The 16,916-nt window shown below is 54.2% G+C and overlaps 2 protein-coding genes across 2 annotated transcripts in view; both read left to right on the top strand.

The window, feature by feature from the left end:
- The first annotated feature begins 316 nt into the window (after positions 1–316).
- Positions 317–16,916, top strand: part of Mgat5b (alpha-1,6-mannosylglycoprotein 6-beta-N-acetylglucosaminyltransferase B) — an 89,898-nt gene continuing 73,298 nt past the window's right edge. Inside the window, exons 1-3 of the mRNA XM_021175980.2 lie at positions 317–814; positions 4,549–4,661; positions 12,901–13,048. Coding sequence (XP_021031639.1) covers positions 747–814; positions 4,549–4,661; positions 12,901–13,048 — 329 coding nt within the window. The 5' untranslated portion in view covers positions 317–746. The remainder of the gene's footprint in view (positions 815–4,548; positions 4,662–12,900; positions 13,049–16,916) is intronic.
- Positions 15,453–16,916, top strand: part of LOC110306229 (carboxylesterase 3B-like) — an 8,719-nt gene continuing 7,255 nt past the window's right edge. Inside the window, 1 exon segment of the mRNA XM_029483158.1 lies at positions 15,453–15,477. Within this exon segment, the coding sequence (XP_029339018.1) occupies positions 15,453–15,477 (25 nt within the window).

Consider the following 16,916-nt stretch of genomic DNA (forward strand, 5'->3'; position numbering starts at 1 on the left):
CTCCCGCGCTCGCGTTCCCCTCCTCCTCGCACAGCCCGGGGAGGGAGCGCAGCGAGGCCGCGGCCACCAGATGGCGCCCAGGCGCCGAGGAAACGCGAGGCCGCTCCCGGGCCGCCTCCTCAGAGGGAACAATGCGGCGCCTCGGGTTGTAGCGCCGCGCGGGAGCCCGGAGCCCGGAGCGCGGGTGGCCGAGCGAGCGAGCGGGCGAGCGGGCGGGCAAGGACGAAGGCAGGCGAGCGCGCAGCCGTCCCTTCCCAAAGCCATGGGCGCGGTGCTGCGCGCGGCTGCAGAGCGGCGCGGCCGGAAGGTGCGGGGGGCCGGGGTGCGGGCCTGGGGCCGCCTCTAGCCGGCTCCGAGGGCGCGGGCCCCGGGAATGTGGGCGCCCGCCGCGGGAAGCCCGTCTGCGCGCCGCGGCGCCGTCCCGCCCAGCCAGCGAGCCTAGCAGGCAGACGCGCGGCCGGCGATCTGGGGGCGCGCCGCTTCGCCTTCCCCAAAATGTGAATCGGGGAGGGCGGAGACGCAGAGAGCGCCCGGCCCCAAGCTCTCGCCGAACCCCTGCCCTGCGCGCCCAGGCCGCGCCGTGCCCGGCGCGGGGCTGCAGAGCCACCGTGCCCCGCGCTCCCTCGGCGCTGCGACCCCCCGGCTTCGGCCCGCAGCGGCTTCACGGTTCCCGAGGCGGTCAGAGCCGGGCCCAGGACGGTGCGTCCGGCCTCGCCCCCGGCTTCTCGCCCAGACAAGTTTGAACAATGATCACAGTCAACCCAGATGGGAAGATAATGGTCAGAAGATGCCTGGTCACCCTGAGACCCTTTCGGTAAAGTTCTCTACTGGTTGGGGCAGGGAGGTCAAGACCTCCCCAAGGGGACTCATGGTGGAGCTGGGCGAGGTCGGTCCCCTCAGGGGGTGCGAGTTCGGGTGGCAAAGGAGGTTCGCGAGTCTATTCTCGATGAAGGGCCATGGGGATGGGAAGACGGAATTAGATAGGGTTGGGGTATGTGTGTGTGTGTGGGGGGGGTGCGGGTCTGGACCTTTCTTGAGTTGACCAAGATTGGACCGATATCAGGTGGAGAGAGGTGAACATGGAGTCCGAAGACCCCAAGATCAAGGTCCTGGGCTCCAAAGTGGCCCCAGCCAGCAAGTCCCTTTCCTGCCCCTTGTGGTCTTTTTCATCTCGTCGGACCTATCTGAGCTGCGAAGTTACTGTGGGGTGCCTAGGAAGCATCCCTGGTGTCCCGCCTGTCTCCTAGGTCGGCCCGCCCATCCTCTGCCTAGTCCATCCCCCTTCCTCTCCCCCTCCCTGCCCCCTGCATCTCACTCATCTTCCTGGTGGGGGACAAACCTGGGTCTGAATGTCCCCAAGATTGGGGCAAGGACCCCCTTCTGCTGGGGATTCACTCCCAACCGCGGATCTCCAACAGACTAGATAGGCATAGCAGGTGCATGAAACACGGTCGCTTCACTCCCCTTTCCTCCCTCTCTCCTTCCCTCCCTCCCTTCCCGTGGACAGTCCTGGCCAGGCAGGGGTGCAGTTTGTGAGAGACTCGCTAAGACCTGTTGGCCCTAGGAAGGGACCCCACTTCCTTCTCCCAGACTCCAGCAGAGCTAGGCCCCGAGGCCAGGCTGGGGGAGAGGGTGTCTGGGAGGCCTGAAGTACTGCCTTGTTTGGCAGCTGGGCTCCAGAAGACACAGAGGGAGAGATGGGCACCATTGTGGGGGTGGGACTCGGGACTAGGCCACAGGTGGAGTCCGATCATAAACCTTAAGGCAGGTGCTGGCTTTTCTCCTAGGTTCTGGGTTGATCCCCAGTACCTCCAGACAACCTCCTGTACCCAACTGGGTTGGGGCTGGAGTGATGTGACCCACCTGGCTCTTGCCATCAGCATGCTGGGCCAGTTCTGTGGGGGCTGAGATGGCAGCCTCTGGGGACAGCAGCAGTCAGGTTGTCTGTGTGAATGCGAAGGTCTGTAGAGCCAGAGGACTGAAGTGTCTCAGAAATCCCTGGCCTAAGATGCCCAGGGAAAGACTCTGGCTTTTCCAGAGCTATACTGGATTCCTGCCGCGTTGGGCAACTTGAGAGGGTTCTGGCTGGTCCCAAATCCCTAGTCAGCTTTGTAGCCGGCTGGAAGCCGGGCTTCTGAAGTCGGACCTGGTGTAATGACTGCAGGCAGCTGTCTCCAGCACCACAGACAGCGCCCTCAGCCCTGAGCCCGCTTTCCCTCCTGTGTGCTGGAAGACAGGATTCCCAGATCAGTTGCAACTCATTTCCAACCCTTTAACTTCACCTCCTGGTTTGTCTAGGCTGGTGGAGACCCTTAGCAACCAGTCTTCTTCAGGTCCCCTCAGAACTTTAGATTGAAGGGCCAGGGGCAGCTATTTGATTACATCACCCTAACTTAATTTATCCCCAAGGGAGTTCTGGGAATGCTGTCTCTAGCAGAGTTCCTGGCCAGGCCTTTATTTTATAGGTGCCCCTGAGATGTTACCTGTGTGGTTGAGGCCATCATATCTACTCTACATGACTACTGATTTTGGGGTTCCCTGGACCCCAAGTGGGGTAACTGGTAGAGAGATGATGCTAAGAGGTATATTGGGGCCTCAAAGTCCAGGCTGGGGGTGTAGACCTTCCTCATGTCAAGCATCCTGTATCTCCAGCCTGAAACACAATCCTATGGCTGAGACAGGGTTGGGGTTGAGAGACTGGAACTCAGAAAGTCCTCACCCTCTTTTTCTGTCCTTAGGCTTAGAGGATAAATCACGAGTCTCCCACAAGATCTCTCTGAGTGTTCTCTGAACCCCACTCTGGGCTTAGAGGGATTCAGTGAGGTCCCTCCAAAGTAAGAGAAGTGTCCCTTGTACCATCTTTCCTTCTGCAGCTCACCATGATCCCCCCACAAATTAGGGGCATGACTCTTCCTGAAGCAGCTCTTGGGAATCTCTGAGTCTAGGTCCTCTCTTCCCTCCCCGACTCAGTTTCTAACAGCTTCCTTAAATGCGGGCTCGAAATTTGTTTTGTTTCTTCTTTTCTTTGGCAATTATGTGTTTTCCTTAATGAACCAAATTTTAATTAAACACTACTCTGTCGGTTTAAAATAATGGAGATTAAAATGTGTAAAGCAAGTCTTGCAGAAAGACAACCAACAGGCCTCTGGGTTGGGGACAGAGCGGAGGTGGGACAGGTAGAAGCACCTGACATGACTTTTGGGGTCCTCTTGGTTATCCTGGTTCTATATCACGTGGGGTTCCTCACTCTGTCCTGGGGGTAAGGGAGGGTCCCCTTTCAACTCTGACAGTCCATCAAGTCCTCTGATGAATTAGGGGGGATCTCAAAACCTCCCCTCCCCACCCTCTCTCTGGCTGGGCTGCCAGCTCAGTCTTGTTCGGAGCCCACCCAGCATGGAGCACTGGGTCTGGTAGAGCTTGGGGCAGGGACTCTGAGCCCGGGTTCCAGCTGTCACTTCAGGTTACTTGAATGTCTGGCACCTCTTAGATAATGACTGTGTGCTGAAAGAATGCATGATGTCATGTTTTGGCCCGCTCCCCCTCCTGCATGACTGCAGGCACACTTGTGTGACACTCCATGCCTGGGTGGGAAGATGTCTTCATCCCTCCCCTCGGTGGTGCAGGTTGACAAACCAGGGCGTGCGTGACTGATAGAAAAGTCTGTGGGGAGAGTGGGCACAGCCGGGGGCGGAGGGGATGTGGCCCTGCCTTGAGACTGTGTCACCTAAGAGTGTTGGGGGCCTGTGGCACCCTATGAGGACAAGTGAGCTCGTGGCAGATGGCAGAGGCTGTGTGTGCAGTGCCGAGGGTGGCCCAGGTGATTGATGGGAGCCAGGTGGGTCTCACTGTTCAGTCGGACCAGTGTTTTTCACATGTGAGTGTGGACCAGAGTCACTGGGGAGCTGGATAAAGAAAGCAGATGGCCTGCCCTGTCCCAGCATCTCATCCAGGAAGGAGAACCTACCGTTTCCTCTCTCCCTTCCTCCCCGTCTCTCTTTCTATGCCTGTGCTGGAGATTGGGTCTAGGCTCTAGTGTATGCTAGGCAAATGCTCTACTGTTGAGCTATGTCCCTAGCCCAAGAATATCCGTTTCTATTCGTTCTTGGGAGCCAGCGCCGAGCCACACACCAAAGTTTGGGGACTTGCTACTCCAGATTAACTGTCCTCTATCTTGAGGCTGGCCCTTGCTCGGATTTCTACTTACATGTGAATTCATATTATTCTTTTCATGTGGTCAGTTTCTTTGTCCCATTGAGCTGAAACCTCCTGGGCCGGGAGCTCGCCCCACCCCCGCCCCTGGTTCTTCTGTGCACCCCCAAGCTCCCTTCTCTCGCTGGCTGGTTCTTTGTTGGCTTGAGATCTCACTTAGCCCAGGCTGGGCTGGAACTTGCTATGCCGCTGAGGATGGTCTTGAACTCATGAACCTCCTGAACCTCACTCGGCTTCTTTGCTCAAGCTTAGAAACATTTCTGTGCCTTTCCTAGTTGGAAATAGGACACTGGATGGCTGTGCGTTCTGCTGACCCACCCTGCTCCTCTCTCCCTGCAGGCTGTTTGTCCTGGGCATCGGCTTCTTCACTCTCTGCTTCCTGATGACATCTCTGGGAGGCCAGTTCTCGGCCCGGCGCCTGGGGGACTCACCCTTCACCATCCGCACAGAAGGTACCTTGAAAGCAAGGAGAGGAATGTGAATGTCCGCGAAGCAGAGGGGCGATGCCTCTGAGCTCAGCCCCTTTAGCAGGTTTTTTCTGGGACCTTGGCCCTCTGAACAAGCAGATGTGTAAGATAAGGGGGTCCCGAGTGTCAACTGGGATGTCCTGCTGCTTGGGATCCGGTCCTATGCGTGCCACCAGGATTCTCAGGCCAAGAAGGAGGATCTCAAAGGGTCAGAAAGGTTCCTATGTCGTTTTCCTGTGTCTGGGTTGATGATACAGCATCCATCTCTTTGAGACCCGTGTTGTGTGTTTCTCACCAGGCCAGGCTGTAGTAAGGGACAGGCTTGCAAAGGCCTCACATGGTTCCTGTCCGGGATGTTGGTCTCGCCTGGTCCTTCTCTGTCCCTGGCCCAAATGACACTTGCTAGGTGTGGAATGGAGATGCAGAGTGTGGGCTTTTGGGACCAGACAGGCTAGAACCTGCATCTCTAGTTTTTAGCTGTGGATTGTTGCCAAATTCTTAAGTTACAGAGAAAAGGGGAGGGGCAGAGGAAAGGGTGAAGACCCTCCCCGATGCTGGACCGAATGGGCTGGGTGTGCAGAAACCCCAGGCACTGTGCTGGCTGGCACACGGCTTGAAGATAATTATGAGTCCTCAGCCCTGCCCTTCCTACGGAGCTGCTGGGAGCAGACAAATGCCCGAGTTCTGTGTAGTGCGTCACAGGGTCCCTTTGAGTCAGTAGCGTGAAGGAGGAGCGTGGCACGGAGGGAAACAGGCAGAGAGGGCTTCTGGAGCTGTTTGGTGTTGTGAGATTTCTGCCTGTCGAGAGAGTATCTCTCGGAAATCACCTCCTTGAGCTTGCCTGGCTCCTGGTCCCTGGTGAGAAGCACCTTAGGCATCCGCTCGAGTGGGCTCTGAGTGGCACTTACTATACCATCTGGTAGCCATCCCCGGTGCATCCCTTGACTCCTCACATGAGTCTTTAAACCCTCGAGAAAGCTCTCAGAAGCCGGGTCATGCTTAGCATCCGCGGCAGACTTCCAGAGATCCCTCAGTATCTGAGCCTAGGGTCTCCATCTGCTAAGTGGGCTAGGGCACTGCCTCTGCAGGGTGGCCTTGAGCCTGTGCTGAGATACCTGGAGAGGGGATCCTGTGCTGAGACTGCAGAGTGAAGCTTCTGTGCACATTTAGTGCGTGTGCTCTGTGGGGGTGGGGGGAGCAGGGGACCCCTGAGGTGTGTGGGTCTCTACACAGGAGATGCTCAGGGGTTGAGGTTAGACAAGGGGCGGGGCAGCTGGGAAAACTCCCTGTGAAGGAAAAGCCAGGGTTAGATGACTGGGGGCTCAGGACACAGAAGGATGTGAGGCTCGCTGTGAATGCCCTTAGATGCCCTTAGATGTTGGTTATATCTGTCTGGGCTTCGAGAACCTAGGGTGAGAATTGTGCCTGGGCTCTGGGTCTTCTGCCCATCCCTCTGAAGGGTTATGGGCCAAGATAACACTCCCACCTTATGGCCCTTGCCCTGTCTTGGCTTTGGCTTTGGGAAGGGTCTAGCTCAAGCCCTAGATCTTGTGCCATAGAAGGGAGAGAACCCCCTATGTTACACATAGTTACACCAGAGGTGTGTGTGTATGTACTTAACTTTATTTATTTATTTATTTATTTATTTATTTTGTTTGTTTGTTTTGAGACAGGGTTTCTCAGTATAGCCCTGGCTGCCCTGGAACTCACTCTGTAGACCAGGCTGGTAAAGATTTATTCATTTATTTAATGTATGTGAGTACACACTCTCTCTCTCTTCAGACACAACAGAAGGGGACATTGGATCCCATTACAGATGATTGTGAGTCACCATGTGGTTGCTGGGAATTGAACTCAACACCCCTGGCAGAGCAGTCGGTGCTCTTAACGGCTGAGCCGTCATCTCTCCAGCCCTGATGCTTACCATTTTAAAACTGAATTTTAAGATACAGAGAACATCCCTATTCCATGCAGCTAGACCAGGAGCAGCACGCCCAGTTTCCAGAACTCTCATCATGTGTCCTTCCAGCCTTTAACATCTCTGGTGTGACTGTGGGAGGCACCTTCTCTGGGCCAGGAGAAAGTGCTCTAGTTTGGGAACACAGAGACAAATCTCCTGAGATTTAGACAAACTTCGATGAATGGGAATCACCTGGCCAAGGTGGGACTGCGGCTTGGGAGGGAGGAGCCTTTGGCAGTGCTACTCAGCGAGGAGGCCCCGCCTAGTTCTTCCTAACAAGGGCCTTGCTTGCTCCTCATGGAGTCAGACCTGAGCAGGTTACCTCGCAGATGTAGGCCCAGTGGATTGAGATGATCATTGTGCCCGAGCTCCGCTCAACCCCTGGCGCCACAGCAGAGACTGAGTGGAAGATGGTCCAGGTTCTGTGGATGTCTTTCGGACACTGGCCATTTGGGGAAGAGGGATAACAGGTAGAGAGGAAAAGCCCCATTTGGCCTTGCTGGGGTCTGCCTCAGCTGGGTCTGCAGCACCTACCCTGCACAAGAACTGATTTTTTCCAGCTGTCCAGACAACTTGTCTCAGCCTCCTCTGCAAGATCCAGGGAGGGCTGTCTTCTCTGGCAGGTGGAGCTTGATCAAAGGAAAGGGTAGGGATGGGATCACGAGAGAGACAGAGCCACAGAGAGGGTGTCTGGGGAGGAGAGAGACTAGCTGGCCTCAGGGGGTAATAATAACACCCATCTCTAAATGTGGGGTCCATTCATATCTGCAGCACCCCAGGCTGCTCATCTATATGGAAATCAGTGGGGGAGCTATGTGTTAGCTCCCAGACTTACTGCTGGGACCTCGTAGTAAGTGCATTTCAGTTCAGAATGGGGAAGATGTGTCAGCTTGCTTTGCCGATAGTTCTGGGGCCAGTGGTGACATGAGCTGAGCGTGTCACTTGGGGAGGGCCTACCTCCCGGGTCCTCTCCCCTCTTTGGTACCTACATCTGGTTTTATCCTCAGGTATCTTCCTGAGCAAGAAATGAGCTTCTCAGGCAGGGAGGAGCGACATTTTAGGGCTTTTGCAGAAGGAGGGAGGCACTTCTGAGCCCTGGAGACAGGGGAGGAATCTTTCTTGGTTTGGGAACAGCAGGGTGCCTCAAGGGCCATCTGAACTGGGTCTGCCCCCTCAGCCAAAGCCATAATGAAGCCTGGGCAGTGGCCACTTGCATGTCCCTAAGCCCTCCTGTTTTGGGGTCACACCTCCTGCTGACAAAAAAATTCCACAAGGAAAGCTTATTAATTCCTGCTGTGAAGAGCGGGACAGCCAGGGCTACTCAGAGAAACCCTGTCTCGAAAAACCAAAAAAAAAAAAAAAAAGAGCAGCCTCCACCCCCAAATGTCTTCAGAGACTCTTGTGTGGGGGGTGACCTATATTTCCCTGGTCATCTCTCCCTCTGATTTCTTCCTTCAGCAAAGAATCAGTTTATGTTTCCTCCTCCATCTCTCTGGCCCTGACTTGGAGGGAAGGACACTCCATTCCTATAAAGTCCCTTGTCCAAAAAGCCTGTGTGTGTGGCCAGCCACATGGGGACAAAGAGCATGGGAACCATGCGTCAGGGGCTTCCGATCACTATCAGGCTGGGGCAGACAGATTCAATATCCTCCATTGGTGGCAGGAAGACTCACACACACACACACACACACACACACACACACACGGTTGCCCCTGTGTCCTTCTTAAACCCTCCACCCTGTCTCTTGACTTCCTTTTTCCAGTCTTCCAGGCTGTGCCAGGAAATTGTCTTCCCGTGTGAACATGCAGAGTCACTTACTTCTCTCTGCTTAGAGTACCTGCTGTGCCCAGACCCACCCAGGGGCCAGGGGCACAAGGTGACATGCTCCTTGAGAGATTCCAATACCACCCTGGGGCTCATCCCACTCCCCCCTTTTGTAGTTTTAGGGGACCCATCTGTGTTTTTCCTCCCTCTCTATTTCCTTCTCTCCTCTCCCCCTCCCCTTCTTTTCTGGTGACCCCAATTTTTACAAGAAGTGGGGAGGAGAGAAGAGGATTAAAAAAAATCACAAAGCCCAACAACTCCAGACCCCACTGCCCATTTTACCCGAGGGGAAACTGAGGCCAAGAGAAGGAAGTGAACTCTTCCCATTGGGTCAGTGGCAGAACTGGCAGGGCTGGAGTCAAAGCTTTGATTTTTACTGCAGCCTGGGTCAGGCCCCTGTGTTACTCCTCAGACTCTAGTAAGCTGCTGGCTTGGTCTCCCAGTGGCCCCTGGGCTATGATGGAGCCTGTGATGGGCGGTGAAGGCAGAGGTGGGGCGAGGAAGCCTGGGCTGGGCAGAGGAGCTGGTGATTTTCTCCAGGAAGCACAGCAGTACCAGGGAAGTCAAGGCACGGGTTGCTCCTGCTGAGCCCCAAACCAGGCACGGGGGGGGGGGCTTTCAGGTCTGAGTGCTTTGGCCTGTGCACAGCTAAGCAGGTCCCAGTTCTGGGGTGATTTCTTCTTTTTCACCCTGATCCTTTGGGGAAGGGACTCCCACAGATGAAGTTATGAGCTGTGGCTCACCAGGGCAGCCCAGGAAGGCCCAGCAGGCTGCGCACTGCACAAGGCAACACCCATCAACTTCCTACAGTACAGACGGTACCCTGCGGTTTTGCAGGACAGTAGCCAGGTCAAAACTTGCGTTGTCCACTCTCTCGTGAGTTGGAGTGATGGCCCCTGCCTCTTCTTTCTCTCCGGTGTGCCAAGCACTACTGGGTTTAGAGGGTAGGCACAGTCAAGGCAGAGACACGTTTGAGTGACAGTGGCCCTGGGCCCTGAGCCTGGAAGAGGGGCTGCTGTCTCTGTCTTGTTGGAACTACCATCTGACCAGCTCACAGAGTGCCTCTGAATGGCACCAGATGGGCACAGCGGCAGGCATGGCAAGGCTGATTTATCTGAGGCTGTTGTAAGACTTCTCCAGGCTTCGAGGACTCAGGATGTAACTCAGTGCCAGGTCACTTACCTACCATGCTTAAGGCTCTGGGCTCAGTCTCTTACACCACAAGAAAAACAGAACAAGGTCGGTCACCTTCTTGGGATAGGGGGCCTTTTGCTGTTTCTCTTACTGAGGGGTGGGAGAAACCACATCTTTCTGCCTTCTCCCTCCCTCTCCCTCTCCTCCTCTCCTCCTCTCTCTCCTTCCCTCCTTCTCTTCCTTCCTTCCTTTGCCCCACCCCCACCCGTGTCTTCCATCCCACGTGACTCCTGGGACATCTCTGTTTCCTTCCTCATCTTCCTCTGCTCCCTCCCTCTCTCTCGTCCCTTCTCTTTCTATTGGTTTTCCTTCAGAGCTAGGGATCCATCTCCGAAGGGCACAGGCCCTCTGGCTCTGATGCTGTTTCCAGTCACTGTCTTCTGAGCCAAGCAGCCGTCATCTTGGGAAGTTCAGCTGCATCACCTTGCAAAAGGATCGTCCTGTCTGGGCTTGTTGGCAGTTTTCATCCTTGTCGAGGGTGAGGAAGGTCAGGAGACCCTTACCTTACCCGAGTAGCCAGCCTCTCCCTAACGCCTATTGTGTGCAGCTCTTGGGAAAGAACTAGTGTAGATAGGGGGGAAAACAAGGGGGCTTGTATCTGTGCAGTTCCTGGGAAGTCCTCACCCCGGCTGGGTAAAGGCTTTTCAGGAGTGTCCTATGTGGGAGGACACCCATAGTCCTGTTAGTAACCCCCTCACCTGTGCTCTATAAGGAAGCCCAACAAAGTGATTGGTTTCCCTCACCCCAGAGTGAAATTTGGTGGAATTGTGCCTCAGTCTGTGACTGGGACCTTAACAGAAAGGGCAGATATGGCTTTAGTCTCCTTCTTGGGGAGGCTCTCTAGCAACAGATGCCTGGCTGTTCACTAATTCCAGGTGAGGCTGCAAGAGATCCCTCCTGGCTCCTGTAGCCTCCCTTTGAGTTCAGGCCGGCTCTGCTGCTGGTGGAGCCCAGCTAGACGGGCCTTGTGTCATGCGAGAAAGCAGACCGTGTCTGAACCCGGCAGAATAGTGATGGAGAGGGGGGTGAGTCCTGAGTTGATCTTGTGACACAGGCCACTCTGCTCCCCTTCCTCTGCTGGCTTGTCACCATCAACCTGTCTCCCACCTCTGCCTCTCTCCCCTCAGTGGCCCTTGCTGCCTGTGCAGGATGCTGGGCTGCAGACAGGCCATGGTATTCTTCTCTTGAGTTAGGGACATTGAGACCAAGAGTAGAAGGCTGATGTCTCCTCTGCACATAAAGGGTTTGGTAGCAGAGGCAGGTGAGACTCCACATGTCTCCGCCACAGCACTGCTTCTCCCCTGGAGGCTGCAGGGGCCATTCTGGCACCTTCTTTCTGAGAAGTTGTTGTTCTCGGCTCCCCTACGATTCTCTGAGGTTTCATACGCGTGGGCCGGATTCGCAGCTGTCAGCCCCTGGAACAGATGGGAAGTGCCCGTACACGGCCAGTACCCAGTAACTGACGGACCATAATTGCCACAGCACCTGGTGTCCAAGGTGGGATGACCCAGGATTGCTCCGCACCCCTCTGGCTCCCAGGTAGGGCCAGGCTGTGGTAGTGCAGGATGGCAGTGGGCTATCTCCTGCCCACCTCTTCCTCATTTCCATAATGGACTCTCTTGAACCCAAATGTCCATAGCCCTTGGCTAGGTAGTCTGGAAGCACGTGGTTAGCCTCTTGCTGGACTTCACACATTCATTGAGAACTTAACTCTGGAAGTTTAGAGGGACTGGAACGGGGCACTCTCTCCTGGAGCTTGGGGCCTGTGTGGCTCTCTAGAATGTTCAGCGACACAGAGTTGGAAAGACAAGTGTTGATTCCAAAGACGGGAGTTGAAAGACCCAAATCATCATGGCCAAATGAATTGAAGCAAGTAATTAACTCAAACAAGCTCTCTCTCTCTCTCTCTCTCTCTCTCTGTGTGTGTGTGTGTGTGTGTGTGTGTGTGTGTGGACTGCCTCCCCCTAAGGCGGGGTTCTAGACGTCAGCAATGGATGTGAGGAAGACAAGGTATCTATAGCTCAGGGGCAGGGGGATTTCCAAATGAGGGACTTGGAGGGCAAAACAGGAGGGATTACAGGAGCAGACACAAGTATAACAAGTTAGTCCTAACAGCCTCTTGAAACAGACATGGCTGCAAGGTGATCACAACAAGGTAGTCGTAACAGCAGGAAGTCATAACGAGGTAGTCAGAAATGGTCAAAATAACATTTTGAAACAAAGGTAGGGTTGCAAGATGGTTATTGCACTTAAAAAATACAAGGACATGATTGCCATTCCTAGAACAGAACCATTTTAGTTAAGGTCACAGGTAGGAAAGGACCATCCTTGGGAAAACAGATGTTTAATCATAAAGGAGGATACGTGTAGTTTGTCTTTACCATAAGGTGGCTTTCCAGCCTAAGGTGGAGCAGGCTGGCTCGGCATTAGGCAAGGATGGTCCTGCACAGGGTAGACCGGTTCATCCTTAGTCAAGGATGGACGGTCTCACACAGGGCGTGGCACAGCTGACAGCGGAGGGATCAGAAAGGAGAGGCTGGGGAACTTGGGTGCTTCTGGGACCCTAGCGGGTGTGCCTCACTTCCTCTCGCTTCATCTTCACAGAGTCTTCCCAGCAGGGGTTGAGGGACTCAAAGGAGGTGAGCAACTCACCAAGAAGGGCCCGGAGCTCAGGACAAGAGCACTGTTGTTTTCTAGAGGCTCAAGGAAGTGGGATGGGAATGTATGGCTTAGAGGCTGGGCATGGCAGAGACAAGAAGCAGCATACTGGATCCCAGAGCACAGGCTGACCCAGTATCAGAGTCACACAGGAAGCAAGCACAAGAGAAGGTTTGAGAGCCCCTATCAGAGGACAAAGCCATATCTATGGAAACCTGACTGGGTGTTCCTGGCTCACGCAAGGCACGAGGGTTTTCTGCTTCTCCTTCTTTCACTGGGGCTTTCCCAGTCCTCACAGACCCTTGATGCTCAGGACACCCTAGAGGTTACACCTAGAGTTTCATTGCACAGTCTACAAATCAGAAGCCAGAGAGATCACAAAAGCCCCTCAGGTCACCCAGCAGGGAAGGAACAGGTTAGCTCAACGGACTGGTCTCTTCCATTGGCAATGGAAAGGGGTCCTGTCCTGCAGGGTGAATGGGCAGGAGAGACACTCTGCCTACCCCTCCTGTGAGGCAGCCTGGGAAGATGGAGGTGGGGCTGGGAGTATGACTGCCTCTGACAAACGCTCACAACTGTGCCCACAGTGCCAGGCAGCCCAGAGTCACGCGGTGCCCTTCGCAAGATGAGCGACCTGCTGGAGCTGATGGTGAAGCGCATGGATATGCTGGCCAGGCTGGAGAATAGCAGCGAGCTGCACCGGACTGCCAGTGTGGCGCACTTAGCCGCAGACAGGTGAGGAGAGGTTGGGGAGGGCACAGAGCTAGCGGTGCCCCTGGGGTCCCGGGGTCCAGCGTAGCCTCAGATGCACCTTTAGAGCTTCCCTTTCTGGTAAACTAGAAAAAAAGTTATGATTGCAAAAAAACAGGGCTGGGGAGACAGCTCTGTGTGTAAAAACACTTGCTGTTCAAGCAAGAGGGCCTGAGTTCAAATCCCAGCACCCAACTAAACCTGGTACAGTGGACTGCTGGGAGGCAGAAGCGGAAGATCACAGGGGATCCAGCCTCGCTCTGGATTCTGTGAGAGACCCTGTCTCCAGGGAACAAGACAGAGAGGGAGAGGGACAGACCAGGTCTTCTGGCTCTACATAGCATGCTGGCATCTGTGCTCTCTCATTCCCCTACCTTCACCTCTGGCCCCCACCTCCCCACCCACCCTCACCCACATAAAAAGGTGTAGAAATACATCCAGAATGTGGGCTTCTCCCTCCCAGGCTCAACAACCATTAACATTTTGTCTCCTCTTAGACTGTCTTTTGTCCTCATTAAATAAAGTACCTCAGGTGAAAACTGAAGGGCCCTCTAACTGCTTCTCCCTGGTGACAAGCAGTTCACACCTCGTGCTAGGTTTTCTCCAGTCTAGGTTCTTTTATACATGCTTATCATACTCATTATAAAGGCATAGTGTGCACACCTACCCTCACCCTTCTGTGTGTGTCTGTGTCTGTGTGTGTATATGTGTGTGCACATGTATGCTTATGTGCATGCACATGTGTACATGTGTGAGTGCCTGTATGTGTGTATCTGTGCATGTGTGTGTCTGTGACTGTTCGTGTGTGTGCCTGTGCCTGTGCCTGTGCCTATGTGTTGATGTGCTGCCTGGCCTAGATGGCCCAGATGGCTTTGAACTTAAAATCTTCCCGCTTCTGTTTACTAAGTGGGGAGTTGTCAGTGGGACCCCCCATGAGTGAAGTGGGACACGGTGTGCTTCTTTGGATTGGTATGGGGGCTCCCTGCCCTCTGACTTGCCTATTCTGGATTGTGGGTCATGGGTCACCCCCAAACTGGCCTGGCCAGTTGAGCAAATGCCCTAGGTACCCAGATGGAGGTCTTTGGCCACATATCAGGGGCATTTAACTATACAACACTGAATATCTCATATCCTTCTCATGGGGTCAGTCATACATCAACCCACACCCACTCTACAGGGTGTATTCATCTCTGCAGAGGGGGGAACTGAGGAACAGTTGTTCAGGAGCAGCAAAAGTTGTCCCGCTAGGATCACTAGGCCTGGCCCTTGGCTCGCCTTCAGACCCACGACGCTCCTGTCGACAGCCAGCCATGTCGGCAGCCATGTGAGGCCTAGGTTTGTTTGTTCCATCACTGAGGCTGAACATTTTACTTGTTTTCTTGTGCGTGGTGCACGAGTGCATGCCATGGCACACGTGTGGAGGTCAGAGGGCAACTTGCAGGAGTCAGTTCTCTCCTTCCCATCGTGTGGGTCTTGGGGATCCAGCTCCAGCCATTGGCTTGGAAGCAAGTCCTCTTATCCACTGAGTCACCTTCGTCGTCTGTGGGACTTTTCCGATTTGGGAATTTACAGACCAGGAAGGAAAACCCTTTGTTAAGTTGTACCCTGCTTTGAGGTTTCTCCTTTTCCATTCTCGTCTTTTTCTTTCTTTCTTTCTTTCTTTCTTTCTTTCTTTCTTTCTTTCTTTCTTTCTTTCTTTCTTTCTTTCTTTCTTTCTTTCCTTTTCAAGACACGGTCTTATGTAGCCCAGGCTAGCCTCAAACTCACTCTATAGTCAAGGATGACCCTGAACTTCTAAGATCCTTCCCCCTCTACTCCCTGAGTGATGGGATGATAGGCATGTACCACTACACCTGGTTGCTATGGTGCTGGGGACGGAACCCAGTGCTTTGTGCATGCTGGATAAGCACTGTACTACCCAACCCACTCCCTGACCCCTGGGCTCCAGTTCCAAAAATGTCCATACTGACATTACCGTGCTGGGACCAGGGCTTCAGGCAGGCATCCTGTGCAGTGCCCGCCACGGAGTTATTCACTGAGGAGGCCCTTCTCTCTCCCCCACTACAGCGAGTTCTGCCTCCTTGGTACTGGTTCCCTACTAAGAGCCAATGCCACTTTGGATTTAGCATCAAACAGAATAAAGGAGAGAGCTGGGTATTGGGGTTACCAAGAGCAGAAGTAATGAGCTCCATAAAGCCCTGTGTGGGGTGGCCAGCAATATCCTGTAAGAGGGAGTGCATGAGGTCATCTTGGACACTGGCACAGACTCCAAAGGATTCCCACGGTTGATGAGGGAATCACCCACGTGAAGCCAGGAGTAGGGGGCAGAGGTATGGAGAGCTGTAAGTGCAAAGGCCCTGGGGTTGGTATGTTGAAGCAGAGAGGCAATATGGAGGCTGATATGACGGAGAGTGGTGAGTGAGGAAATGGCCAACAGGAGCAGGTCACGTGGGCTGTGCCTGCTACAGACACTGTTCTCGGGGCCACGAGTAGCTGCTCAGTTACTTGTTTATTTATTTACATATTTTTGCATGTTGCTTTGATGTTTGCTTGTGTGTCTGTACTGTGTATGCACATGTGTGTTTGCATGTGTACGGGTGCACACATGCATGAGGGTGCATGAGTATTTTCCAGCATTTGGAGGACCCGGGTGGGTGCCTCTCTTGATTGCTTTCTGCTTTCTCTATTGAGGTGGGGCCTCTCTGAACCTCGAGCTTACCAACTCCACTAGTCTGTCTAGCCAGCTTGCCTCGGGGACCTGTTTCTGCCTCCCCTGTGCTGGCATTACAGGCAGTGGCCACACCTGCCTGGGCTCTACATAGGTTCTGGGAACCCGACTCTGGGCCCATGGTTGTGATGTAAGCGCTTTCTCGGCTGAGCCACCTCCCCAGCCCATAGTTTGGGTGTTTTGGGACAGGGTCTTATGTAGTTCAGGATAGCCTTAAATTAGATATGTACCGGAGGAACTTCTGAGCCTTCTGTCTCCACCTCTGGGTGTGGAGATTATGGGAATGCTCCACCAGGCTTCACTGGATTTATTTGTGTGTGTGTGTGTGTGTGTGTGTGTGTGTGTGTGTGTGTGTGTGTGTACAGGTGCCATGGCATGTGTGAAGGTCAGAGAACAGCCTGTGGGGTCAGTTTTCTCCTTCCACCAGGTCCAGGGGTCGAACTCAGGCTGTCAGGGCTGGGAGCAGGCATCTTTGCCTGCTGAGCCGTCTTACCAGCCTGGATTTTCAAATTTAAATTTAATTGTGTGTGTGTGTGTGTGTGTGTGTGTGTGTGTGTGTGCTGAGATGCAGGGTTGAATGGATCTATTTAAAAATATATCTCTGACTGCTGTGTAAAACATGAATTATTCGTTGGCAAGGGCAGAAGCAGAGAGACTGCTGGGAAGAAGGCAAGGGGACTAAAGTGCCTGGTTTCCTTGGGCTCCGCAACATGAGGCAGTTTTCTCTTCTGGGTGGACTTCATCACTTTTTGTGTCCCCTCAGGCCCCTGTCCCTGCCTCGTGGCTCAGCTCCATCTTCTGTCTAGGCCCAGAAACCACCACAGGCCACAGGTGTGTTTTTCAGGGGACAGATGCCACTCCCATGGTCCCTGCCCAATGAGCTGCACGGTCAATGGTCCAGGGACCCAGTTTGGCAGCAGACTGCACATTCACTGACTGGCTTCTTCCAGAGCTGGCCTACCCCACCCTCCTTCCCTTCCTCCCTCCCTCCCTCCCTCCCTCCCTCCTTCCCTCCCTCCTTCCTTCCTTTCCTCCCTCTTTCCTTCCCTCCTTCCCTCCTTTTCTCTCTCTTCTTCCCTCCCTCCTTTCCTCCCTCCCTTCTTCCCTCTCCCTCCCTCCCTCTCC

The sequence above is a fragment of the Mus caroli genome, chromosome 11 (assembly GCF_900094665.2).
Source record: "Mus caroli chromosome 11, CAROLI_EIJ_v1.1, whole genome shotgun sequence".
NCBI lineage: Eukaryota > Metazoa > Chordata > Mammalia > Rodentia > Muridae > Mus > Mus caroli.